Source organism: Nyctereutes procyonoides, unplaced genomic scaffold (assembly GCF_905146905.1).
Source record: "Nyctereutes procyonoides isolate TBG_1078 unplaced genomic scaffold, NYPRO_anot_genome, whole genome shotgun sequence".
In the NCBI taxonomy this organism is placed as follows: domain Eukaryota; kingdom Metazoa; phylum Chordata; class Mammalia; order Carnivora; family Canidae; genus Nyctereutes; species Nyctereutes procyonoides.
Window position 1 is genome coordinate 10,973,130 of NW_026575141.1, and position 26,205 is coordinate 10,999,334.

Here is a 26,205-nt window from a genome sequence, read left to right on the forward strand (position 1 = left end):
ATAGCAGTGCTTAGCCTTAGTACTAAAACCTTTCCCCCTACCTACCCTTCCAATAAATTGAGAATTGCTAGAACATTTTTAAGAGAGTGCTTAGTAGTAAGTCTCCATGATGCAGCTTAGCAACCTTACTTACCCCAGTGTAGCAGCATTATTTCTTCTATGTTCAGGGGACCTGTAACTGAATTGCTTAAGTTCTATTTGTCCATTTTTAGGCTTTAATTTTCTTGTCTTTATAAAATGGGACAGTGTTTGAATACTAAGTCCTTTTAAACCTAAATGTGTTTGGAATCTTAAGGAAAACTAAAATAGGAGTCCGAACCCTCCCCCCCCCCTTTTTTTTTAATTGCTGTTTAGGATCTAGAGTCTCCTACCATAGAAGAACAAGTTGATCAAACAACCATTGATGATGAAACCATACTTATTGTTCCTTCACCACATGGCTTTATCCAGGCATCGGATGTTATAGATACTGAATCTGTCTTGCCTTTGACAACACTAACAGGTACTGTAACATAACTGTGTCATGTGCCTGATAAATCTTAAGGGGAAAATCAGGCTCCTGGATCCAACAGTAGTCATCTTGTTAAATTTTGGTAGAGTACTTACTGTACATTCTTGACATGGATTAGAGTACATATATGTTAAACTAACTTTACACTTAACTCCTTACAGATCCCATACTCCAACATCATCGAGAAGAATCAAATATCATTGGATCATCTTTGGGCAGTCCTGTTTCAGAAGACTCAAAGGATGTTGAGGATTTGGTCAACTGTCATTAGGTAATTCTTAAAAAGAGACAGGTAGCTCAGGCAAAGAAGCCACACTGTTAATTACAACATCTCCAAAGAAATAGGAGCAACTCGCAAGAGGCTTAAATTCACCATTCCTTTGGCTTTTAAACAGCTACAGTGCATAAGCCACATACAGTGTTGCTGCTATGACTTTTTACCTCCTTTAAATATACCATCTGAGGTCTAGTCTTAGGAGTCTTGTGGGTAGGTGAATTGAGTATGGACGTCTTAACTGCGTCCATCCCTGTGGTTCATGTTAACTGTCAGCAGGGAATTTCATTCACTTCAGCTACTGAGAAAAGTTTACAATCACCAAAGCTTAACTGTGTTTTAAAAGCAGTAATGTTCATCTCTCTTAAGATCAGACATGGCTCTATCCCATCTCAAGTTGGCCTGTTCTAGAAACATCCCATCAACATGGTGTAGAGCTTACCAGTGACCCTCAAAAATGTTATAAGTATCTTTAGTTTGAGAGGTTACTAGCATACACATACAGAGATCGAGGAGGGGATTGTGTGGCGGTTACTGTTGGTTTACCCATTGCTGGCAGTGGGAGCTGATTCAGGCTGGGTACACAGAGAAGCATTATAAGAATTAAGAAAATTCACTACAGGTTTTTTATTACTTTTAAAGGGAATATGGAATACAGCTCACCAGAAGCTAAGTAGAGTTTTCACCCCTTCAGAACCCACTATGGTCGGTTTACAAAGTTAGCACTTTGAAATAAAATTAAACTAAATGGGAAAAGTAAGGTTGCCTACCCTCTACCATGACTCTTTCTTACATGTTTTGCTATACAAATTACCCAAGAAATAGTTGGGGAAGGTATCAGAGTCTGCCCTTCACTTTAGTGCGTTAGCTGGTGGGGTGACATAACTTCTCCCTCTCAGGCAATTTAAAGAAACAAAATTTGCTTCTGTTATCAAAGGAAAGAAATCAGGAGCCATTCCTGTATTAGAGAAGGTGAAGCCAAAATTAGCCGCTAGGGCTTTAATGAACAGGACCCCTACAGAAAAGTCACAGGGGGGAAAAAAAAAAGCCCATGTATAAATTATTTTATTTATTATTGTAATTAGATCTTCACAATCAAAGTTGTCTTTTCACCATCTGTGTTTTGTTAATGTGAAATTAAATTGTAGTTATAAGCAAAAGTTGGTTGCCTAGGGAACAATTGTATATTCAGTTTAACAGAAATAAAAGAATATTTGTCTTAAAATGCAAGATTGTTACATAGCCTTTCGCCATGCACTTACAGTATAAAAAATTTTAATTTCAAAAGTGAAAATTGCTTGTGCCATTTGAGCTTTAAGGGTTGGAATGTTTAAGTGCAACAACACCTCCTTAAAGAAAAAGCAAAGCAATCGAGGTCTCCCCTGCAAGAGGGTATTTTAGATTTACAATTAACATGAAAATCATGTATCAGACTTGTTCAGGAGATTCTTCAGAAGCTTACCCAGCTCTTGTTCACAGTCCTAATGGATAGCTTTGAAGACACCTGGTAAGTATTTCTCCTTTAGCAGCCTCACCTCCCCACGTCATGGAAGTATAGGTTTGCACATATACATAACATGATGATAGAAAATAAGATATAGTAAATTAGATTTCTAAATTTCGGTTCTAAGTCTCCTTGTCGATACCAGTAGATCTAAAAGAAGAAGAATTAAATAAGAGTTAAAGTAGTAGTCACTGGACCTGGTATAAAAATTTCTAAATAGAACTAATTCTTTTCAACTGTGACCAATTTCATCCATATATACTTTTCCCCCTAAGTGAGACAGTCTTTACGTTAATCTACATTTCTCAAACTACCACAACCAGAATGTAATTTTTCTCTTTATAGTTCTAGTAGTACTGAGTTTCCACATCCAAGATCATACTTATTCCTGCTTTCTCAGCTACCTTTATTCTCTTCAAACCAGTAGTCATCCAATTACTAACAAGCCATCCAAGAATTTATACCTCGTAGATCTATTTTAAATATATTTGAGTAAAAAGGTACAGCTCTCTTAGGTTCTGGAAGGGATAACAACTTTTAAGTTCATATTACAGAGTCAGATTGCCAATACAAGAAAAGTTTTTATACAAAACTAAATCAGGTTAGTCACTCCTGGCTTTAGGCTGGGAGTGAGAAAGTCATTTTCTGGTAGCTTTGTTCCAAAGGCTCTAGAAGTGGATGGGACAAGTCTTCCTAATATCATAAGAGTAGAGCAGGATAAGTTAATTAGATAAACACATTGCAATGGAGATTTAAGCCCTATGTGAGTCAAAACTATTACTTTTAAGGGTTTATAGTTTTGGTTCTACTGCTCCTCAAGGGAAATAAAACAACAGCCAGCTAATGAATGACTGAACAACTGGCGAATATCTAAGTGAGGATATATCACCATCTTTCTTTATATGAAAGAAAAGCATCTTTACAGTAAAATTGTACATTCTTGTGACAAGGATACAGCTGCAGTTGAAGATTTCCCAGGAGATTCTTGGTGTTAATTACTTTCATTTGGGGAGATACGCATAGAGATTAAAATAGACTAATTCTGTAATTAGAAATTAATCCAGAATGCTGTATCTCTTCCCTTTAGAGCAGTAATGGCATCTGGCAAATCCTGTTGGGCCTCTAAGTAAGTCCTTGAAGGAATATGAATTAGGTAAATTAAACCAAAGCTTTGACCATCCCAGTCCTAACTATTTTCCCCCTTCCTTTTTTTTTTTTTTTAAATCTTTCAAAGGAACAGTTACCCTTTACAGTTAACAACTCCTGATTCCAAAAACAAAAATCTGTCAATTAATACTGAGATTTCTGACATCCTTGTGGCAAGGTGCGGGTGGGTAATTAGACCTACCCTTTCTTACAGAGCCAAGGCTGGGAATCTGTCCTAAATAGCCACTGCAGCTTTCAGCTCTCAAGGATACTCAATTTAAATTCTAAATAGTACTCACAAGTATGCAGGCAGTAATACTACTCAAAGAGATGCAGACAGCAAAAAATATATTCAGCGGTTTTGGAGGTAGTTGAGGGAAAACAAAAGCACTGATCAGTGTTACCTGTATGAAAAGAAATTGTGTCAGACCTTATGAGTAATTCTGACACTCTGTTAGACTAGAATTTAAGCAATGTCCTATTAAAAAACACTTCACACGGGATCCCTGGGTGGCGCAGCGGTTTGGCGCCTGTGTTTGGCCCGGGGCGCGATCCTGGAGACCCGGGATCGAATCCCACATCGGGCTCCCGGTGCATGGAGCCTGCTTCTCCCTCTGCCTGTGTCTCTGCCTCTCTCTCTCTGTGACTGTCATGAGTAAATAAAAAATAAATAAATAAATAAATAAACAAACAAACAAACAAACCACTTCACACTGTAAAACAGTATCTTTCCCCCCAGGTTGCCTTCTGCAAAGTTAATATTTAGTGAAGGATTTCTAAATCTGTTCCAGTATGTTACTTCTTTTAATACTTCCTTTTTCTATCCTTTTCCTCTAACAAAGGAGACAGAAAACATCATAGCTCATAAACATAGCTAAGCTCAAAACAACCCCTTGACAAAAAGATTACAAAGCATTTAAATGTCATTCTCAGGATTAAGGATTACACGGGGTAAAGTTCTAAACTTTGTTAACATTACTTTGAATATGCCGACAAAAATTAAAACCAAAAAGGTTTTTGCTGAACATTTTGGAAAATAACTGAGAGATCGGTTTCTAATAACTGGAGTTCTGCTTCTACCACAGAAAAGCATTCTGTGATAAAAGAATTCTTTTCATTAAGAAATCCGGGATCCCTGGGTGGCGCAGCAGTTTGGCACCTGCCTTTGGCCCAGGGCGCGATCCTGGAGACCCGGGATCGAATCCCACGTCGGGCTCCTGGTGCATGGAGCCTGCTTCTCCCTCTGCCTATGTCTCTGCCTCTCTCTCTCTCTATCATAAATTTAAAAAAATTTAAAAAAAATCAATGGAACTTCACTAAAATTCTCAGATTTAATAAAATTGTGGTACAAAAATGCCATTTTCACACTGTGGGAACTATAGCTTTGTTTTCATTTTACAGCAGTAGCAACAAGCTACATTATATAGGATGAAGAATGACTACATGACTAAATAATCTTTTTAAACCAAAGGATAATAGGCTTTAGGAACAAAAAAAAAAAAGAAGAAGGTATTAGCAGAAATGGGGAGTTGTGGGGTATATACAGAGGAGAATTGCTGGTGCCACTGACAAGTTACAGATTTATTAGACAAACATGGCAAACACCGAGAAACTACTTACTTGCCATGTGCTATTTCATATACTTATCTGGGGGGTGAAGGTAGAAATTTATCTATTCCTGTTGCCAAATGCAGTTTTCTTCAAGCAGTTATAAAACAATACTAGGCTATGACTAGAATACTTCACGTGTTCACGTACTGGCCTTTTAAATATTTTTTTCTGAGTGTTAAACTGAACCACAATACTGAGGCTTTCAAAACTTTGGCTAAGAGCCTGGGTGAGACACAAAATAAAGATACTTACTAGAATCAATAAGGATGTTAAGCTGCCAACAACTAAATTGATGATTCGATCCTGAAAGAGAAAAGAGTTTTTGAGCCCTGTGATGGATCCACAGCACTTTCAGGCACAATGCTAGCCACTGGGGCGATTTAGAATTAAGAAACTAAGGTCCCGCCCCTCTGAGCTTTACACACATACACAGAACTGCCAAAAGGCCAAGCATACTGAGCCACTAGAGTGGAGAAGATACTCTGGGAAGACCCGGACCACTCATGAGGAAAGGTTTCCTGAAAGGAGAGGATGTTTTTACACTCCAGTCTTTTGAAGACTGGAAAGGACTGAATATCAGGGAAAGGATGCTTATATTCCATGTGCTGCTGGGAACAGTTTGAACAGAAGCAAAAGGACAAGGGCACTGGAATGGCCAGCCCAGGGCCTCGGTGACAACAGGAACTGACTGCAGATGATGCGGAGTGCCCTGACTTTGGGCCTACTTGTATTACAGGTATCCTAGTCTAATGTAATGTAAAAGTAGATGCTACTGCTGGAAGGGATCACATAATGGCAGAACTGGAGGCAATCTCAGACTATCTAGGCAGTGCTTTTCCAACTCCTTTAATAGCAAAAGCCTTCAATAATCAAAGAATCATTAGACGGAATGCAGAGCCTGGGGTCCCACCTACTGAGCCTTGTCATTCCCATCCCCACTCCAAACAATTCCATAGAATGGTTTAGAAAACTTCTCATCTGGGCAGCCCGGGTGGCTCAGCGGTTTAGCGCCACCGTCAGTCCAGGGCATGATCCTTGGAGGCCCGGCATTGAGTCCCACCGTCGGGCTTCCTGCATCGAGTCTGCTTCTCCCTCTGCCTGTGTCTCTGCCTCTCTCTGTGTCTCTCATGAGTTAAAAAAAAAAAAATCTTAAAAAAAAAAAAACAACTTCTGATCTAATTCAATCCTTACGTTGATTAATATACATTTAGGTCCAGTGAGTGTGGTTAAATTATTTGCCCAAAGTCCTACAGTGAGAAGCAACTTTGTAACAGGACTCCTAAATCAAGGTCACTGGTTAGATAAAGCTTCAGCTGTAGGAACTCAAGATTTTATTTACACATAACTAGTATAAAGTAGTAACATGTAATACACTTGTAATATATAAATTTGGTTGAGTTTACAGAACAGAGTTCTAATTAAGAACACTTACAGGCCACCACTGAGATTACCAAGTAGTCTTATTTTTGAGGAGTCAAAACTAAGAAATCAAGTTTTATAAAGATTATTTTGGTAGCATCTGTGCAAGGAACAGCAGGATATGGAACAGGAGTAGCCAATAAACAAAATCTCATGTATGAAAGGGCACAGGAAGGAACAAACACAGAGCAGCATCCAAATACCCATTTCTGAGTCGTCCATATTTAAAGCTAAGAATCCAAAGTTAAGAGGCAGGCAAAACTGGGAGAAAGAGTAATGGAAAGCCAAGTATTAAATTGGATGTGTGTGATCTAACCAAGGACAAACCACTCTCTCCAGACCAAGGCCACTGCAATTCACATGTTATACAGGGCAAAGGTAACAAAACCAGCCACACCCTTACTAACCTAGAAGGACTCAGAATAGATCTTTTCATGGCCTCAGCTAGAGAAGCCTGCCCAGCAAACCCCAGAGTCTGAAATTATGACCATTTCTGAGGGGAGAGACCCAAGGGTAAATCACACTGATCACTAATAACTTATTTCCACACATTAGTGTGTGCCCTAACCGAAGTCATATAGACCGTCAGTATATTAACGGGAGCCCCATTATTTTTACCTTGTGAAAAAGGTTTAACTGAACTCTGATCTATTTGGAGAATATCTGCTTGCTTTTCTAGGAGTTCAGGGATTTGCAAAAGTTTACAAAGGTCTGCAGACCTCACCACAGCTCTCTTACCAATAGATAGAAGACAGTGAAGAGGTTCAGGTGAGGTAGCCAAGAGGAATCACTTATCTCCAAACAGCACAGCAAGATGCCAACTAGGATGAGAGCAGGAGAAAAAGTAGTAATAGTGAAGGGATAGTAACTATGCCAAGAGTGTTTGCATATCTTCTTTTATTTTTTTATTTTTTATTTTTTTTGCATATCTTCTTTTAAAAAAAAATTCGGGATGAAATGGTACTAGGACTATTTTACAGGTGGCAAAAGACGCTCTGAGAAACAATTTGCCCAAGGTCTCAAGTATCAGTCAAATGACAGAAACAGGATTCAGCTCCAAGAGAGCAGATCTCATTTACACTTCTCACTGGAAGCACAACCTAGCATGCTACATCTGGTCTAAACAAACACATCAAATGGCAGGTGGCTCCTCAAAAGATCATTCACAAAGAACTACAGTGCGGTGTCTTTCAGGAATGAAGAGTTCCTGATTTTTTCACGTTAAACTTAACTTGTGTATGCCTAACTGGTTTTAATCTTTCGTGATAATGTATCTAAACTTTAATGAAGACTCCTTGTTTGCCTTCTAGACAGTTCATGGAATAGAATCCCAAGTCATCTTCATGAGTATCAGTTATTCTATCATAATGCAGCCCCCCTGGGACTCTCAAGATGGGATGAACCATTTAGGATATGGTCAAGTGTTTCTCACAGGGTTTTCTGAGAATTCTCCAAGACAAGGACTTGGCTTCAGGCCTTCTGTAACCAAGTAACCATGAATCCAGGCCAAAGAAAGAGCATAGTTGACTTAGTAAGACCTCCCACTTTTAGCCTCTTCTAAAAGTGTGCTATGGAAAGTGTGGTCTGCAATGTAGCAGCATCAGCTCAAGTGAGAGCCCATGAGGAATGTAGAATCATGGACCTTGCCCCAGGACCTACTGAATCAATCTGCATTTTAACAAGCTCTTCAGATGATTTGTACATTAAAATCTGAGAAGCACCACTCTACCAACAAGTCCAAACTAAACCATTCTGATTACTGAAAAGTTTAAATAATAAAAGACTGTTGCCTGGGCCCAGAGATTACTTTTCAGGGCTTTAGCATCTCTCCCAGTTCCCAGTCTCCTAAGATAGAGCAACAAAAGCAAATAATTAAATAGCATTTCAAAGGGCAGTTTTCAAACTAATATGAATACCAATTTCTCATAGAAACTGTCTCCTCCCCAGTTTCATTATTCCTATTTCTGCCGACCAAAACTTCTCTCCTCCCAGACCTTTAGACACTATACTGTGTTTTATTTTCACTCCCCACAAAAGTTCAACAGGATCATAATCATCCTTGATCCTTATGTGCATGTGCAGAGAGGATAGGATAAGCAATTAGGACATTCTAGAACCTGAACATAGAAATATATAGTACAGTCCTGAGAGAGATTCTGCATATATTACCTTGCAAGTCATTTATTCACTTAAAGATCTCAATTACAGCTCAATAAAATGAAGAAAATTACTATATTCCAGATGCAAATACAATAATGAATAAAACTGTCTAACCTGCAGGAGTTGACACTGTTCAGAGCTCCAGAGGGCACTAAGGAGAAAGGAAGGGAGATACCTTTGTCAGGTAGAGAATGTAAGACAAAGCTGAAAGAGGACTGGCAGATGAACAAAAAGAAGAGAGGGTAGTCCCTCAGGACCTTAACCAAGACCCCAAAGAGAAAAAAAGCATGGCAAATGGAGATAGCCAATAGTTGAGCCAGCTTCATTAAAGCTGAGCAAAGGGCCTCACATCAGCCTGAGCCCAGAGCATTCAGGTCTTCATCTTCTTTCAAATGGGAAAGGAGAAAATGATGGACATACATGCCACTGGTCTGTACCTGGGATGATAGAAGGTAACCCTTGAAGCAAGGTAGAAATACATGATCTCCATTTGCCAGTGGGTAACTAGGGTCAGTGAAACACCCAAGGTCATACAACCAGGTAATGGCCAACTCTATCCAATGCTCTCTGAAAAATCCAAGCCAAAAGGTCTAAGAATCCTTAGACTAGTAATATATATGGATCCTGATATTAGACTGAAGAGACCAAGTTTCTCATCTCGGTTCTGCCACTGGCTAATCATGGGACTTTAAAAACAACCCTTAACACGTTTGGGTCTGTCATACAAGAGGACTTGGCTTCCTGGTATCTGGACCCTTTGCTTTAACAATTAATGGTTCTGGATGGTCAGCTCCAAACTGCACTTTGGCCAAAGAAGGCCTACTCCCCAGCAATCAAAAAAGCAGAGAAGCCCCCAATCTTGCCTTGTCGGTCATGAGCCAGCATCTTTAATACAAGTCAGAGAACCCCAAACTCCTGTCAAAGGCTCAGCTATTTCATGATAGCTCTGGGAGAAAACTGGCAGCATCCCAAACAAAAAACTGGCATTTACCCTCAGCAGCCTGGAATCATCCTGGTTCTAGGCTGTTTGGAACGCTAACAAGTATTCCATTTCCAAAGCAATTTATTTTTTGCTTACTTCCAAAATGAATTTAAGGGCTTGTACTACTGCAGTAAAACCCTAATTCATTTAAGCAACAACCAAAAAGAGCAAAGCAGAATTTCTAGAGCAGTTTGGGAAGTGGAATGAGAGGAAGGACACAGAAAAGTTAACTCAAGAAAACTTTTCTGATTTAAGCTCAAATGTTAGTCCTAAGAGTGTTGACAACCAAGAGTGCTTGTGGGAAGTGCAACAGGGTTTAAGACTGCTTGCTAATTTAAGCACACTGGATCATTCAAAGAGGCAAACTTCTGGATGTCAGTTTGTTGCATGGGTCTGGGGGACACAGGGACACAGAAAACACAGCAGCTACTTCACACACAGTCTCTTATATTGACCCATAAGAAAAAAACAGGCATAATGGTCTCAAAAGAGTGAGCTGTGGGGCGGGAGGTGGGATGGCTAACATGCCACACTCCCAATTTGAATGCTCACCCTTCAGAACTCAAGTCAAACATCAAATCCACTGTAAATCCTTTCTGGACACTATCCTCTGGCACCTTCCTCTCAGGATGAGATGCTCTCATCTCAAGACACTAACATCACACTGCCCACACTTTATGCTTACTGCATCAAAATAAAATGTATTTCCCATCTCCTGCATTAGGACTGGAAGTTTACAGCAAGGCAGGCACCCTACTTGTCTTCCTTCGCTGCAGCCTGGCACACTGTTGACACTGTAAACACTGGTTAACATGGAGAATCATAAACCGGAGTGGCCAATGGCATTTCCCTTAGAAGGCCTCTCACCAACAGAGGCTGGAAGCCTCGCTCTCCAGAAATCTCAGCTCCCAGGCAGAAAAGCATGTGGCCTCACTGTTCTGGGATGGACACACCGCAGCACAGCAGAAGCCATGGCCTGGTCCTGCTGCCTAAAAGTTCATGTTTTTGCCAGCCACGAAGGTCCAACACCCTACTGGTGTCTCCCAGGCTAGAGGTTCCATTAATTCCATAGAAATATCTAATAAACCAGGGGCCAGGTTTCCCTACCTGAATATAAGCCCAATTTCTCACTTTCTGCTAGAGCAGAACCAAGCACTGGTTTCAGAGGCATGGGAGCAAGGCCTCCTACTGAGGAATTCATCTTTCATCAGTGCTGCTCAGCATCCCCAGGGAGAAACAAAGGAAAGCAGAAAGCTCTGTGCAGACCACTTGGATGGACAAAGCCCCTGGATGGACAAAGCCACAGAAACTTTCCCCTCCTCTTTCTGAAGGGAAACAGAGCAGGCGAGGGTTGGGGTAAAATTGATAATTCCATTTTTGGCATTGCCTCTATAGTTTTGTGGCTCCATAAAATCCTTCACCTCAGACAACATCGCAGGTAGCCCAGCAGACCCACACCTTCCCGCTCAATGTTCTCCATCAGTCCTCACACCCACACTTTCAAGTCCTGTGAGCCATCCCACCCCCAGAAACCTGTTCCATGAGAGCCAACAGGCTTTGTGCACTGCAGAGTTCCACAGTCTGGATTGCCTTGTTGTCTGTCTTTGAACACTGTCCCCAGTAGAGCCCATGTCACCCATGAGCTCATCCCAGGTTCATGGCTGAAGAGTAGGATGCAGGGCATTCCCTACTCCCTGGGCCAGATGGAGTTAGCTTTAGTAATGCCCTGTGCTGTGGGTCTGAATGTGTCTTCCTAATTTCTCGGGTGAACATCCTACTGCCCAAGGTGACAATATTAGGAGGTAGGGTCTTTGGGACATCATTTGGCCACAAGGGTAGAGCCCTCAGAAATGGGACTGGTGCCCCTATGAGAGGCTCCAGAGATCTCTCTCACTGCTTCTGCCACATGAGGGTACACACACAAGCTACAACCTGGCAAAGGACCCCATCCAATCATGCTGTCATCCCTGACCTCAGACTTCCAGCCTGCACAACTCCGAGAAAGACCTGTTTGTGGTTTATAAAATCACCTAGTACTCAGTCCATGGTATTTTGTTGTGGCAGCCCAAATGGACTAAAGCATCCTCTTTAAAATCTATGTCTCTGGCAACATCTGGTCCACTTGTTCCCCCTCTTCTTCTCAGTTCCTCAATCATTTCTGTACCTGCTTTTGCCCAATCAGTATCCTTGCCATGTTGTGCCCTACTGCCCCTGCATCTGATCTTTACCCACATCCACTGACTCGATCATTCCCTGTTACACCAAAGCTCTAACTTGAGGGCCTCCCTACCAGTCTCAGACCATGAGTTCAGCAGTTTCAGCAGTGCATAGACAACTCCCGTTCGGATCTGTTCCTGTACTCTTGAGGCTCTGAAAACCCAGTCCTGACTCCCCCCTTCCTGCCCCAAACCCTCAACCACGTCTATGCTCCAGTGCTAAGCCTTGCTGTAAAGCCTTCCCACTGTCCTGACCTCACCTGTGGGTTACTTGTCTGTCTCCCTCTCTATACCATAAGGTCTGGGAGCCGGAGGGCCACATCTTCCTAGTTCACAGTCAGACTGTGAGCCATTCACAACACATGGCTGCATGGCTGCTGTCCAGCCCCATCCTTCCCCCCTCCCAGCTGAGCACCCTGGCACCAGCCTGCATCACCCATTGGCACCACCTTTCTCTCTTTCAGACAAAGCCAAGCCATGTGGCTGAGGGAGCCGCCACTGCCGAGAGCAGAGATAATCTCCTTTTGTGGGTTTTTGATTATGTGGCCCAAAAGTGCCACTGCATGGGGAGGAGTGGGGAGCACAGTGCTCAGCATATATTAGGTGCCCAAACATTAGCTGAAAGACGGGCTAACAGAGTTGGCTGCAAATTCCTGTTTTCAACTGAGCCTTCACTGTATTTCCATGGCCTTTCATTTTGAGTTGATGGTCCCTGCGTCTCTACAGAAAGTGGTTTGAGATGGCTCAACTCAGCTTCCTGGTCCCACTCTTGCAGATATCCTCAAAAAAAGATGCCACGAAAAAGAGGAAAACTCCTCCTCCTCCACCCTCCTGTTTCCATTCCTTCCAGCCCAAAGAAGACCAAAAGGTGACCTGCTTCTCTGCCCATCCTGCACCTTCCATGGCCCAATTAACTGTCTCCATCTTCTTCATCTCTACATTGAATCTCTCCCTCATGGAGTCCATTTCCAGCCTGAAAAGCTCAAGTCCCTGCAACATCACAAGAGCCTTCCATCCACACTGCCTCCCACTTTGATGTCAGGCATTCATTCTCCATTCCTTTTACATGCCAAGTGTGAGGAAGGTTGGAAGAATGGCCAGGGTGGATATGGGAGGCTATTTTTAAAAAAGAGGTCTAATAATCCTTTCTGAGGATGTGACCTAAGGAATGGAAGAGGAATGAGACGTGCAAGAATCTGGGAGAAGGGTATTGCCAACAAGCCACCGCAGCGAGTACAAAGGTCCTGAAGCTTGAAGTGTGAGTATCGGGAAATGGATTTAAAAAAAAAAAAAAAAAAAAGGCCAGGATGGCTGAAGCTCAAGCTCAGCAAGGAAGGAACAAGGAAGAAAAAGGATTCGTTTAATGCCTTTCTATCTTCCTCCAGAAGCAACTCCTACTCCCTAGCACAGGATTCAAGCCTCTCCACCCAGCCCATTCCCAGCTAGTTCTCGAGTGCAGGCATAGTGGTACTCAGAGTTCCTTCACTATTTCCTGCACCTTCCTGTTCCCACCCCTTGACACAAGCGAGACCTCCCATTGGGGATCCCCAGTCACCTCCTCTGTCAAAAATCTTACTCCTGGCTTCAAGGTCTAAGATGCAAAAGCCCACTGATCTGGTGCCCTGAGTAGAATTTTCTCTTTCTTCAGGCTCCCAGAACTTTGCTCATCCTTTCATTAAAGGCCACAGACCCATTTTAAATCCAGAACTTACCCTCCACAACCCACAAGAGCTTCAGGTCACTGAAGACCATGATTATTTTCTGGTGAGGCAAAGAGACAATAGTCTGTTTAGCGCGTAGGAGACGTCTAAAGGGCACCACTTCCTACCATTGTTAACTGAACTGAGTGATTCAGACCTTTGAGCCACACCCTACAATTTTGTATCAAAATTTTTTGCATTTCTCAAACTTAACATTTCCAATACTATATATAAATGGCCAATTCTAAGAAAGGATTTTCCTTTTATTTCTTCCAAATCTCAGTGGAAAACTTCTTGTCAGGAAAACTCTGGAAGTGGCATAAGAGGTCTCAAGAGGCAGCCCTACAGGAATAAACCTACCAAGAGGGGCAGGTGGGTAGCTTAGGCAGTTAAGTGTCTTCTTTTGGCTGAAGTCATGATGATCCTGGGGTCCTAGGATCCAGTCCCACATCAGGGCACCCTGCTCAGTGTGGAGTCTGTTCCCTCTGCCCCATCCTCCTGCTTGTGATCTCTCACTCTCTCAAAAATTTTTTTAAAAATAAATAAATAAAAGTAAACCTATCGAGATGTAAAATGGGGGAGGTTGGAGCCCAGCTGAAGCAGGAAATCTCATGCCTTGCCACTAGGTTAACTATACAGCTCGAAGTAGGAGCCTCCTCTCACACTGTTATCTGGGGCAAACCTAAGGACAGCACGCACAGGGTAGAAAGCCAGGGGACATCCTACATCACTGGCAACACACAGGAAAGAGTAAACTTGATCATAGGTGCGTCTCTTCTGAGACCTCCCAAAGAAACACCAGACTTAGAACAGCGTAAGGAGCAGAGGCCTCATGAGCAAGTAGTCACGAGGATACAGGCACACCCACACTATACAACCCTCACACCCAGAGAGCTCTCTCAAATGTGCCGTGACCACCACTGCTGCGTGTCCATCTGGACACCAATTCCCCCCCTCATCTCAGTTTAGAGAAAGTATGTGCACATTTTCAATTTCTCTTATTTCATTCACATTTTGAAGCAGCTTTCATTTGTGAATATTTTTGTACATCTTTTGTACATTGTAGGACACCAGATTCTCTTTCTCGTAGATAGATGAAGTTGAATATATTAATTTCATTAAAGCACTACTTATGGAAATCAGATCACAGCGAAAATAGAAAAATAAACCTCCTACATAAGTTTAAGGGGCAAAATAATCCCTAGGATCCCAAACAGAAAAGAGTGTGACCTCCAGCATGAGAGGCACAGTGCAAGATTACAAGGTTAGGAGACTGTGATGAGACGGAATTATTCTCCTGCCATATGCCAGCCTTAGAGAAGTCTTTCAACTTTTAAGCCTAAATTGCCATATTTGTACAATAGTCGAACATGTGGGGCTGCTGTAAGGATTTGTAAGAGAATATATGTAAAGCCCCTAGAACAGAGTGACATTTACCAGAGTTGGTAAATGGCTGCTAATATGGTAGTATTATTTCTCCATCTAATGAGGCATCCTGCCAATGAGACGTTGGGTCCTCAGACATGAGTGGGAATAGAGGGGGAGCCCATACCCTGGCCCCAATTTCTAAGTCCCAATTTTAATGTTTTTATTTTTTAATTTTTTTTATGATAGTCACACACACACAGAGAGAGAGAGAGAGAGAGAGAGAGAGAGAGAGGCAGGGACACAGGCAGAGGGAGAAGCAGGCTCCATGCACCGGGAGCCCGACGTGGGTTTCGATCCTGGGTCTCCAGGATCGTGCCCTGGGCCAAAGGCAGGCGCCAAACCGCTGCGCCACCCAGGGATCCCCCTAAGTCCCAATTTTAAATGCATTCCATCATTCCTACAGGGACACTCAAGTCTGTCAACCCACTTAATCCTAAAGCTGCTCAAAAAAGTCTAATTATACATATACATGACCCATAGGCTGACCCTAAGGGGAAAAAAAAGGACTCATTTCTGCAGACCTAACCTACCACCTCAGACCTGCAAAGATCCCGTCTATGGAGAGGACTAGTCAGTGGACCAGAGAGCTTCTGGGAAGTCAACCCAAAAGGCCTGGTTTAAGTTTTTTTGTATAAAACTGTATTAGGCGTAATACCTGCCCCTTTGCTGAAGTGCAGCAAGGAGAAATCACAGGAGGCCATTGCTGCAGGAGAGCCTGAAGCACCCTTTCCTGGTTTGGTATCCAGTGTTCCAGGCTTCTGAACACCAGCCCCCTCTCCTGCTGTCACCCAACATGTCTGAAGAATGTAGGTTACCTTTTTGGTGATGCTTAGTTCTCACATCTTAATATACTTAACATCAAGACTGGCCATTGTGCCCACTGCCAGAAAGGTTGGAGAAATGAGGCAACTGGCTCCTACCCTCAAGGAGCTGACCAGGATGCAGAGGATAGCAAATACCCTCGAGAAGTTTCGAGAACCCCTTGAGAAGTTTCAAGGTCCATCCAGGTCCTGTTCCAACTGCCACATACTCTGCTAATCGTATCAGCCATTCCTAGGCTCAACAGGGTAACTCTGATTTGGCAACTTCTTCCCTGCCTTGTTGGGCTGCCCTTAATACAACTTTCTCTGCTTCAAACCCGGTGACTCAGAGACTGGCTTACTGCACATCACGAGTCTGATTTCAGGGTTCAGCAAGAACACTACAGAAAGGTAAACAGCATTGGCCAAGAGCAGGAGGCAGCTTAAAGGAAAGAGGTGGAGAGGTGCCAGCCTGCACTGGGCTTCCACACAGCATGGGTAAAAGATCAAGGGATTTCAGCCCTCTCTCTACACCAGCATCCTTGGAGGTGCTTTCTAAAATTATAAATGCCTGAACCCAACCTGCAGAGATCCCCAGTCCTCTGGTCTGGGGATGGAAGACAGCAAACTTATTAGACTAATAAAGAAAAAAGGCATGGCATGGACCATCCTCAACTATCTCCAGCACAAGAAATCTCGACTCAAAGTGGTTTGTCAGGCAGGATGAGAGGCAAGGGGACAGCTGATCTGGTACCTTGGGCTATTAGCTCCCCTTGGAGAGAGACAAAACTTGGGTTCAGAGGATCACCCTAAAGCTGTATCAAGAGGAAAGAAGCTAGAAGCTTGCATCCCTCAGAGTAAAGGCTTTGGAGTTCTAGGCAGTGGGGGGTTGGCAGCCAGACCTAATAATCTTCATCACAGCTCTGTTATTAATTAAGCAGTAACTCTTAAACCACCACCCCCCCTACAAAAAGCACAAAGTAGCCCTCACATTTTACACCATCATTTGCAGAAGCTAAATCCTCTAAGCTGGAATTGCTTTAATTGGAATGCAGGTCATAAAAAGACCTTTTTGGCCCTCCCATCTTATTTGTTTTATTTATAGGAAGAAGGAAGGAAGGAGGCAGGAAAAATACTTTCTCGTACATGAGCCCTTTGCCTTTGGAACCAAAAGATCTGAGCCTTGGGGCCCAGTAACTTAGCCCCTGCACAGACCCCATTCTCCCCATATCATCTGAGTTCAGTATACACACCTTCACCAAAGTCACTCACTCTCTTCTAGCACATCCACGTATGAATGGAGAGGTCACCATGATCACCACCTGCCTTAGAAGATGAATCACTCATTTTTGGAATCAGTGACCCATCAACAGAACAGGCTGGTCCAGAAAGCAGTTTACACTACATTCCACCACGGGTGGTGTCTCCTTTCCCGTCTGTGCTTGCTATGGGAGCTGGTTTGCTTTCTCCCCAGAGAGAACCATCTTCTCCCTCCCATCTAGGTTCATCCATCTGGACTGGATGAAACAGATTTCCGATGATGGGGCAGGCAGCCAGCAAACCAAAAGAAGATGGATTCAAGCCCTGAAGTTAACTTAGGGCCCCTCTGATACTTAGTAAGATGGCCCCAACTATGTGTGGTCCTAAAGCAAACTTTAAAAGGCAGCCACAGGCAAGAGAGGGAGAATTTCTCCAGGAAGAGACTTCCTACAGTAACATTTCCCAGAAGGTGTTCTATAGAAATTGGGTGTCACCGATGCTCCCATGGGGGAGGTAAGAACTCTGTAACTCATCGCGCCAGTCCCAGAAGGCTAAGTTACCAAGAGTCTATCAGTAGGGCTTACCTATCCTCTCCAACCAGAGTCCCAGGGAAAACCAGCATATTAAAAGTTCTGAGAAGCCCCACAGAGAATAATATTCTGTGAAAAGGACTACAGGAACACCTAGCTACGAACTCCTCAACTTCAGAACTGTGTTGTCCAGTAAGGTTAGTACTAGCAGTCTGTGGTTACCCAGCACCTGGAACGTGCTCAGAACGGACATGGGCTCGGAGGAAAAAAATACATGTTGGAGGTCGAAGGCTTAGTTAGCCCAGAAATGTAATAATGTCTCTGCTTTTTATGTTAATTATACATTCAAATGTTATTTTTGATAGGTAATTAAGTAAAATGTATTAATTTTACCTGTTTATACTTTTTTATGGGTTACTAGGACATTTAAAATCACATGTGGGTCACATTATATTTCTACTGGACAAGGCTCCTTTAGAAAATGCTAAGCTAGAGCACAGGTTTATGCTCCATCTCGGCAGATAGGCCATCTCAGCAACTGATCTATTCATCTTAGCAACTGCGCCACACTGGTTTTTCACTCTAAAGAATGTACAAAACTGCATGCCAGACTCTGGGGATGGATAAAAACAGCTGAAAACATTGTGACCAGGATTCATCAGCTAGCCCACCTAGCAATATGTAATTCCAAAGGAATGACGGATAGGTTTCCTTTCTTGTCTATTATCCCTTAGATATTTATGTAAGTACAGAATGGTCTGTCTCACTTTGCCGTTCCCTCCACCACTCTATGTGAGTGAGAGGTATTCCTAAGTCTCATGCTGAAGTCTATGTTTAGAGTTTGGTAGATGAAAGAAACAGGAGCATCCCGTGAAGTCAAGTCAAAAGTGACTTCAAAGACCTGCCCACGAGGAAGCTGCTCAAGGCCCACTGGATTCTGTCTTCTAGTGAATTCTAGTATCTCTCACTCACTCCACAACTTTGGATGAACCCTTTCACCCATTTCCTGGGAAGGGGTAACTGGTACATGAATGTCTCCAGTGCTTTTCTAAGCATGTAATACAGACTGCACCATTCAGTATTTACTATCCTCGTCATGAAAGGGACTTGTTAGAACATTACCAGGGAAGAGCTACTAGTGTGAGTGAACAAGTAGCCTCCTCTGTGGATTAGCTTCCTTAGTGATACAACAGAAGTCACAATGCCCACCTCACAAAGGAACTGGATGACCAACCAAGGGAAAGCCTGAATGCCTAGCATGCTGCTGCCTAGCAGTGAGGAAAAACCACCTCCCTGGAGACTCTTTACTGCTCTGTGGGCTCTTAGTCATCTCTGCCTTAGAGTTAGACACTAGACCTGAAGTTCTGGTCTTTTCTAAATTTACATTGAGAGGTTAAAAAAAGATAAAAATAAAATAAAATAGATGGTCAACGGTTGTTATATGGCAAACAAGATTCCTGAAAGTTCAGAGAATCTAACAGACTATGACAGGAAGTGGGCTTTCCCCTTTCTGGATTTTCTCCTCAGAAATGGTAGCTCCTTAATACAAAGTTTCACGGTTAAGCAGCTTTTGTGTCCAGTTTCCTGGCATCTGGAAGAGAGCAAGCTGGGAATACATGCACACAGAGGCCAGTGAAGGGTTTCTCGGGGTCCCCAGGAATCTGCCCTGCTCTGGCAGAGACTGTTCTCCACAAGAATAGCTGCTCCACTGCAACTTCTTCTGCCTGCTTCCTGTGCCCTGTCCACTTCAAATCCTCCAAAAAAAAATCATTCACTGTCATTAAAGACCTAGGTCTCTCCTTCACACTTGACATCTCAATTTATAAGACACATGATGGGGGTGCCTGGGTGGCTCAGTCGGTTAAGCATCTGCCTTGATCTCAGGTCATGATCTCAGGGTCCTGAGATCAAGCCCCATGCCTAGCTCCTAACTCAGTGGGGAGTCTGCTTCTCCTTCCCTCTGCTCACGCATGAGCTGGCTCCCTCACGTGCACGCTCACGTTCACTCGATTGTTCGCTCGCTCGCTCTCTCCTCCTCCTCTTAAATAAAATCTTTAATAAATATATATAAGACACATGAGGTTTTCTCCCATCCTCAGACCAACAGTCTCTTTCCTTTCTCAGTTCTAATTTCTGTCCATCATTCTTTCAGCCTCATGGAGGGAGCTACAGGGAGTAATTCTGGTACCTGGAATTGATCTTCATTCTTCATCTCTGAGCAGCTGAACCCACTGTTATCATGCCCGAAGTTGCCTACATAATACCCAGCCTATAAACTCTTGGACTAATAAGGATGCAACAAAGAGAGAAACATTGCCAGCAGTCAAGTTCTTGGATGGGTTTCAAACTGACCACAGGCAATAGGAAACTTACAATCACTGTTTAGGCCCAAGCAAGTCGGAAAACATCAGTACTTTTCAGTGCCTTATAAATCAAGCCGATTATCAAGTCATCTACCTCACTATTAAGGGGCTGCCGGGTTTAAAGGAGGTACAAGTCTACATGACCCGGAACCCCAATCTGCATATGATGCCTTTTGAGGGAGACACTGAACCTCTGAGTTCCTGGGACAACAGGACAGTCAGGTACCTGAGTCCAACACCTTCAAGGAACAAGCTGCTGCCACTCTCCAGGCCCTAAATCCTCTTCTTGTTAAACCCCAATTTAGGGGCATTCATCTGTGCAAGCCCAAGGCTACCAGAAATTCTGAATGGAAAAGCCATGCAAGATCTTCCCCAAACTTCCCCAATGAAAGTCATCAGTTTCTCCTAGGTACCCCAACACACCCCGTCTATGGCCCAGTCATAGCACACAGCCAATGCACCACATTTGTTTACAGATCTCGCCCACCCAACTGTGCTCCTTGGAGCCCCAAGGCCTATCCCATGATATTCAATCATAGTAGAAATAGGAACATCTAATGAAGTAGAACCATGCTTTCAAACCATATCCAGTGTGAGCTGGGATTATGCAAAGCCACGAAATAAACAAGGTGAATCTTCCTAGAGATCAAGCTTGAAACCTTTTCTTGTTCAGATACTCTTAAAAAAAAAAAAAAAAAATAGAGGAACACCCACAGAGAGATTAAAGGTAGAAGGCTGGCAGCTTCCTAATTCAGGGCTATGCACCCCCCTGCCAGGTGTACAAGTTTCCTATCCTTTCTCTTAGATGTCCCCACCAAAGCTGAAAAACTCAGTTACATTCCGGACTCCGGTTGTGCCCTACTTTTGAGAGGCCTGAAAGGACTCTGTCACCTTTCTCCCTCTGCCCCTCCTGCTTGCACACTCTCGTTCTCTCTCTAAAACAAATAAATAAATCTTAAAAAAAGAAGAAAAAAAAAGAGGGACTTTGTCAGGGGTCAGAGGTCACCAATACCTCCTTCTAGGTGTAAAAAACGCAAGCTAATATTGCCAAAATGACTCAGAGTTAGAGCGGAAGACAGGAAAAGAGCTCTCTCCAAGTACCGGCCCGGAACATCACATGATAAAGCCTGTAAGAAGGCATGATGCTTTTTAAAAGGCTAAAACAAGGTACTCCAGCTTGTTTGGGTCCCGGGACCCTTTGATCCCTTCCCGGAATGGAGCACCATCAAGAAAGCCTCCCGACAAGCCTCTTTCTCTCTCTCTGGCTGCCTCGGCCGCAAACCCTCCAAGGCTCTGGATAAATACTCAGCAGAAGCACCTCTCTGGGGCTGGTTCTCGCAGAAGCTCTAGCTGCACACCTGAAGCCTCTTGAAGATGAGCACTCCGGCTCCACCTCCCCTCCGGAGAAGGGCTTCTGTACTCCCCGGAAGGGCCTCCAACAGCCCAGAACTTTCCTGACGTTTCTCCATCCCCGCCTTCAGGGCCCCGGGGCCCACCCTATCCCACAGAAAGTGCCGAGGGGCAGGGCAAACAGGTGCAGAGGAAAGCCGGTGGAGGACCAGCTCGCCCTCCCTGCAAGTGCCTTCAGGGGCCGCAGCCAGGGCTCGGGGGGCCGGGGGGGCGGACACACGGGCACACACACGTCCCCAACCCGGAGTCCAGGTCCGCACTCACCTTGGCCGACGTCTCTCCGAACAAAGGTCTGTTGTCCAAGCCGCTGGTGCCATAGGTCCTGGTAGAAAAGTCCTCCATTTTGGGGTCTCCTCGCTCTCCCGGGCCACTCAGGACTGAGCCGGCATCACCTCCCGAAGGGTCGGGCCGCGACCCCCCCGCCGCGCAGTCGCCGAGAGCTCACGGCCCGCGGCCCGGTGCTTCGGGGCGTCCCCGCGGCGGCGGCGGCGGCGGCGTGCGCGCTCAGGCTCGGGGAGCGCGGCCGCTGCGCCCGAGGCGCGCTGCCCTCCTCATCGCCAGCAACTGCTGCAGGAAGTGAGAGGAAACAGACACCGCGTGGCCGACTCCCCTCGGACGCCCCGCCCGCGCCGCCCGCGCCGCCCCCGCCTCCCCAAATCTCGGCCCGCGGCCCGCGGCACTCGGGGTCGCACCCGCCGCCGCCGCCCTGCGTTGCTCGCTACTCCCCAAGCTTTCTCGGTGTTCTGCAGAGCACCAACACCCCCATGCTCGTGGGGAGGCGGGGGGGGGGGGGCTCCAGGAAAGAATTCGGGCCGAGCCCCTCTCCGAGCCCTCCGCACCTCTCCGCCCCTCCAACTCGCCGGCGGCGGGAAAAGTGAAGTTGCCCAAGCCGAGCGCGGCGCCGGCCTCTCCCCGAGCGCTGCAGCTGCAGGTCGCGGCCGCGGCCGGCACCTCGGACCTCCCGTCATCTGCCGCAGCGCCCGGCGCGCCACGCGCAGCCCCCGGCTCTCCCCGCCTCTCTCCGCCTCTCCCCGCCTCTCTCCGCAGGAGCCGCGGCTGGAGCGCCTGCCCCCGCGGCGCCGGCGGAAGAGAAGATCCCGCCTCCGTCCCGCACAGATTGGCCCGCCCCCGGGAGCCGCCCCGCGCCCGCAGGCCGAACCCGGCGCCCCCTGCCGCCCTGCAGCTGGGGCGTCCCGGCCGCGCGGGGCCCGCCTCTCCCGGGCTCACCCCCGCCAGGACTCTGTGCCGAAGGCTCTGCGGTGCGGCCGAGACGCGCGGAGAAGCAGCCTCGGGGCTGGCGGAGGGGCCCGCGGGCCGGGCGCGGGCTGCGGCCCCGGCGCTCAGCGGCCCCCCCCTCCCCGGCGCTCAGCGGCCCCCCCCCCCCCGCCCCGGCCGGGACCCGCGGCCTCCGTCGCGAACCGCCTTGGCCCGCCCCGGCGACGTCACCGCCCCGGCAGCCTACCCCGCCCGCCTACCCCGCCCGCCTACCCCGCCCGCCCCGGCGCCGCCCGGGTTGCGGAGCTTGGTTTCTGGAGGTGCCGGCCAATTCCTGGTGCGGCGGTCAATCTCCCGGCTGCACGTTGCTCAGCCTCTTAGTGAGTAGCGTCTGCGCGAGCCACGTGGGTAAAGAGCACCTCTGAGGCCAGCTCTGCGTGAGGCTGAAACCTCTTTAAAACAGCCAGCCTATATTAACCAGCCTAGTCTTTGCACGACTGGAATGCAACGGGGGGCACTGATGTGTTTGGTTTAGGATTGTTCGTATGTTTGTTTCTGTCTTGTTTTGATAGGGATCCTGTGGCATGTAAAGAAACAATCGGGACGTGACGCGTGCAGGTACCTCTTTGCTGTTCGTGAATGTGCGGACGCAGCATGTTTGCCGCCACAGAGAGCACTCCGTGTGTCAACCTCTGTAACGGGTGTTAAGAGCACAGACAACTGGACGTGGACAGGCCTAATAGGCAACATAAGTGCCACCGCATCCGAAGTCATAAATATTAGGGAACAAACGCAACCCGGCTAGGTTCGCTGGACACTGCGGCTCCGAGATTAAAGAAAGCTCTAGGGCAGCCCCGGGGCTCAGCGGTCTAGCGCCGCCTTCAGCCTGGGGTGTGATCCTGGAGACCCAGGATCCAGTCCCGCGTCGGGCTCCCTGCATGGAGCCTGCTTCTCCCTCTGCCTGTGTCTCTGCCTCTGTGTGTGTGTGTGTGTCTCTCATGAATAAATAAATCTTAAGAAAAAAAATAAAGAAAGCTCTGAAAATGTTCCTATGCAGGGAGAACCCGTGTTGGAACGCTGTAGCCATGAAGCATTCCCAAGCAAGGATTCCAGGTGGTCTTTTGGTGGTTCAGGTCAAGGGATTAGAACAGGAGATGGACTAAGAACCACAAATCTATCGATTTGTAATTTGCAGCACTGAATAGAGTCAGGTATGGTGCATATCTGGTCTCCCAGTTATGTATTTCATACATGATCTTGTGCAGGATTTTTTGTTTTCATGGGAATGCTACACAGTCCTGCACCCAGTTCTGATAGAAGATTGATGGGCTTAAAAAAAAAAAAAAGATTGATGGGTTTAACAAATAACTTCATTCACATTCAGCCACATTCATTTAACAAATACCTTTGGGAGCCTGCTCTGTACCAGTCAACCACCAGACAGGGAATAAAGGTAATCAAGAAAGAGACAGACAAGATACAGTGGCTAAGAGCACAAGTTTTGAAGTAGATCATATCTTCCCTCAAACCCTAATGGCACCACCCATAAGATTTGTGATCTTGGGCAAGTCACCTAACCTCTCTTGAGCTCCTTCTTATATAAAAAGTGAGGGGATGCCTGAGTGGCTCAGCAGTTGAGCATCTGCCTTTGGCTCAGGATGTGAACCTGGGATCCGGGCATCAAGTCCCACATCGGACTCCCTGCATTGAGCCTGCTTCTCCCTTTGCCTGTGTCTCTGCTTCTCTCTGTGTGTCTCTCATGAATAAATAAAATATTTTTTTAAAAAGTGAAGATTATGTTAATAAATGGACCTAGAATATCTAAATTCAACCTGTTTTTACTTAAAAAAAACTGGTAGAGAATGTACAAGACACCTGACAAATATCCAAATGGACACCAGTGAGTGCTATAGGAAAAACCAGGAGAGCACCTACCAGCTTCGGTTGACAGGGAAAGCTTCCTCAAGGAGCCTTCTAAATCAAGACCCTGAAGAAAAGTATGATTTAGCCACTGTGAGGATAAAAGTCAAGAAGGCAAGCCAAAGAGGCCAGGTATTTGTGTAGGGCCTATTTGAGGAGGAAGATTGAATTGGATATAATGACCCACTTACTCTCAAGCTTCTTATTCTTTTGTCTCACTACTTTTCTATGCCTCTGATCCATTCTTTTTTTCCTAAGAACCGGTTTCTTCATGATTATCACTCCCCAAAATTTCAAGTGACCTATGGCCTAAGATTGTTTTGCGGCTGAACTTGGGAAAATAGATCATATAGAGCCATTGCCCACTACTGGTTTGCAGGCTTAGTCTCTGTTTTGTTAGTTCAGAATCCCATGAAAAATTCCAATCACCTGAGTTCAGATTATGGGTGGTTTTCACCTGCCTTAGGTCCTCTACCCCCAACCAGTCAACAGGTGGGGCCAGGTACAACAGGTATCTACTAGGGTCCACCCCCTTCTGCAAAGTGGGATAGAGGATTCTTTAAATAAAGAAGGGAGTATGTATAGAAGACCATGATGGGGTTATCTAGCGTCTCTTCACTCAAAGTGTGGGTCCTGGACCAACAAATTGGCATCACCTGGACTCATTATAACCACAGAACTTCAATCTTCATCCCAGATCTACTGAGTCATAACCTGAATTTTAATAAGATTCCCAGAAGAGTCACATGCCTATTGAAGTTTGAAAACCACTTCTATCGTCCACTTTTATGTTTACAAATTGGGCCTCAGGCCATATAGATGAGCTTTCCAATACTGATAGCTTTTCATTTCTTGATCTTCATTGTACTTAAGCCACTCGTTCTAATATAACTGGAGGTTTACTAAGCCTTATCCTCCAATCCTTCCACTTTACTCATTCTATATCAGTTGCTTGGCCACTTCAGCATCTCTGATCCTTTGGTTTCTTGAATTTCTCCCAGTGGATCTATTCCCCTGTTTTCACTTTCTCTCCTTTCAGGTTGTGTGTGCTATCAGTAAAATTGCTCTTTCAACAATGTCTTCAGTTCCCTTGTCCCATTTATTTTACCATACCTGTGCAGAAAGTCCCCTGAGATAGTCACCGTTCTGTCATCTCAACACCCGTGGCCAGGTGTCTAGAGCAGCTGGGGGGGGGGGGAATCATGAATGCCCCTAATTAGAATAATTTTAAATTCAAGGCAGCCAACCTCAACTGCGCCCCTAAAACTAGCTGGAAATCCTGTGTTACCTGGGCAACTCTCTTTTGCATTGTCTGTGTCCCCCCCCCCCCCCGCCCTTGACAGATAACTCAGCCACTCATGTCACAGGAAAGAAACCAAAGCCATCATTGGAGGTCCGCTCAACTCCAGCAAACCAACACATGTACTATAACCACCCTCTTCATTTCTCCTTCTCTCCAATTAGAATGAAAGAGACACCATCCATCTTTCATGTTTTACTTCCCATGTATCCCACAATCATGGGGGCCCCTCTATTATGATCAATTTTTTTCTATGAAAAGCATTTAAACATGCCCAGCTTCAACCATATTAAAACAAACAAGCCAGAGTCCATGTTTACCTCTGGCTACCATACTCTCTTCATACTCTCTGTGGAACTCTGTGGTCACCCATGTAACCATCCTTCTCTTCCCCTACTTCTTTGAAAGCAGAACCTACCTCCCAATATAAAGGACAGAAATGCCAGATGTTCACTT

At 45.3% G+C, this 26,205-nt stretch overlaps 2 protein-coding genes across 9 annotated transcripts in view; one reads left to right on the top strand and one right to left on the bottom strand.

Annotated features, from left to right (window-relative positions):
* Positions 1 to 2,015, top strand: part of DMTF1 (cyclin D binding myb like transcription factor 1) — a 43,617-nt gene extending 41,602 nt beyond the window's left edge. For all 6 annotated transcript variants that reach the window (XM_055307372.1, XM_055307377.1, XM_055307376.1 and 3 more), the window contains 2 exons: positions 355 to 502; positions 673 to 2,015. In XM_055307372.1, the coding sequence (XP_055163347.1) occupies positions 355 to 502; positions 673 to 782 (258 nt within the window). In that variant the 3' untranslated portion in view covers positions 783 to 2,015. The remainder of the gene's footprint in view (positions 1 to 354; positions 503 to 672) is intronic.
* TMEM243 (transmembrane protein 243) lies at positions 1,840 to 22,676 on the bottom strand. Of its 3 annotated transcripts, none has more exons than XM_055307379.1 (5): positions 22,542 to 22,676; positions 21,579 to 21,881; positions 5,299 to 5,349; positions 3,735 to 3,839; positions 1,840 to 2,439 (listed from the first exon to the last, which is right to left on the bottom strand). In XM_055307379.1, exons 2-5 carry the CDS (start codon positions 21,654 to 21,656, stop codon positions 2,317 to 2,319), a joined length of 357 nt encoding a protein of 118 aa, XP_055163354.1. In that variant the 5' UTR covers positions 21,657 to 21,881; positions 22,542 to 22,676; the 3' UTR covers positions 1,840 to 2,316. The 3 variants fall into 3 exon arrangements, with proteins under 3 accessions (XP_055163354.1, XP_055163356.1, XP_055163353.1); XM_055307381.1 differs by lacking the exon at positions 22,542 to 22,676 and adding an exon at positions 22,154 to 22,329 and having other exon boundaries at positions 21,579 to 21,878; XM_055307378.1 differs by lacking the exon at positions 22,542 to 22,676 and adding an exon at positions 22,154 to 22,329.
* Between the last annotated feature and the right edge of the window lie 3,529 nt (positions 22,677 to 26,205).

Excerpts from the sequence above, each read along its gene's own strand:
- TMEM243 (XM_055307379.1), bottom strand. The coding sequence starts at position 21,656 with ATGGAGGACTTTTCTACCAGGACCTATGGCACCAGCGGCTTGGACAAC. Across the intron at positions 5,350-21,578 it reads TCGGAGAGACGTCGGCCAAG|GATCGAATCATCAATTTAGT; the intron begins GTGAGTGCGGAC and ends TTTCTCTTTCAG. Across the intron at positions 3,840-5,298 it reads TAACATCCTTATTGATTCTA|GTAACACTGATCAGTGCTTT; the intron begins GTAAGTATCTTT and ends CTTTTCATACAG.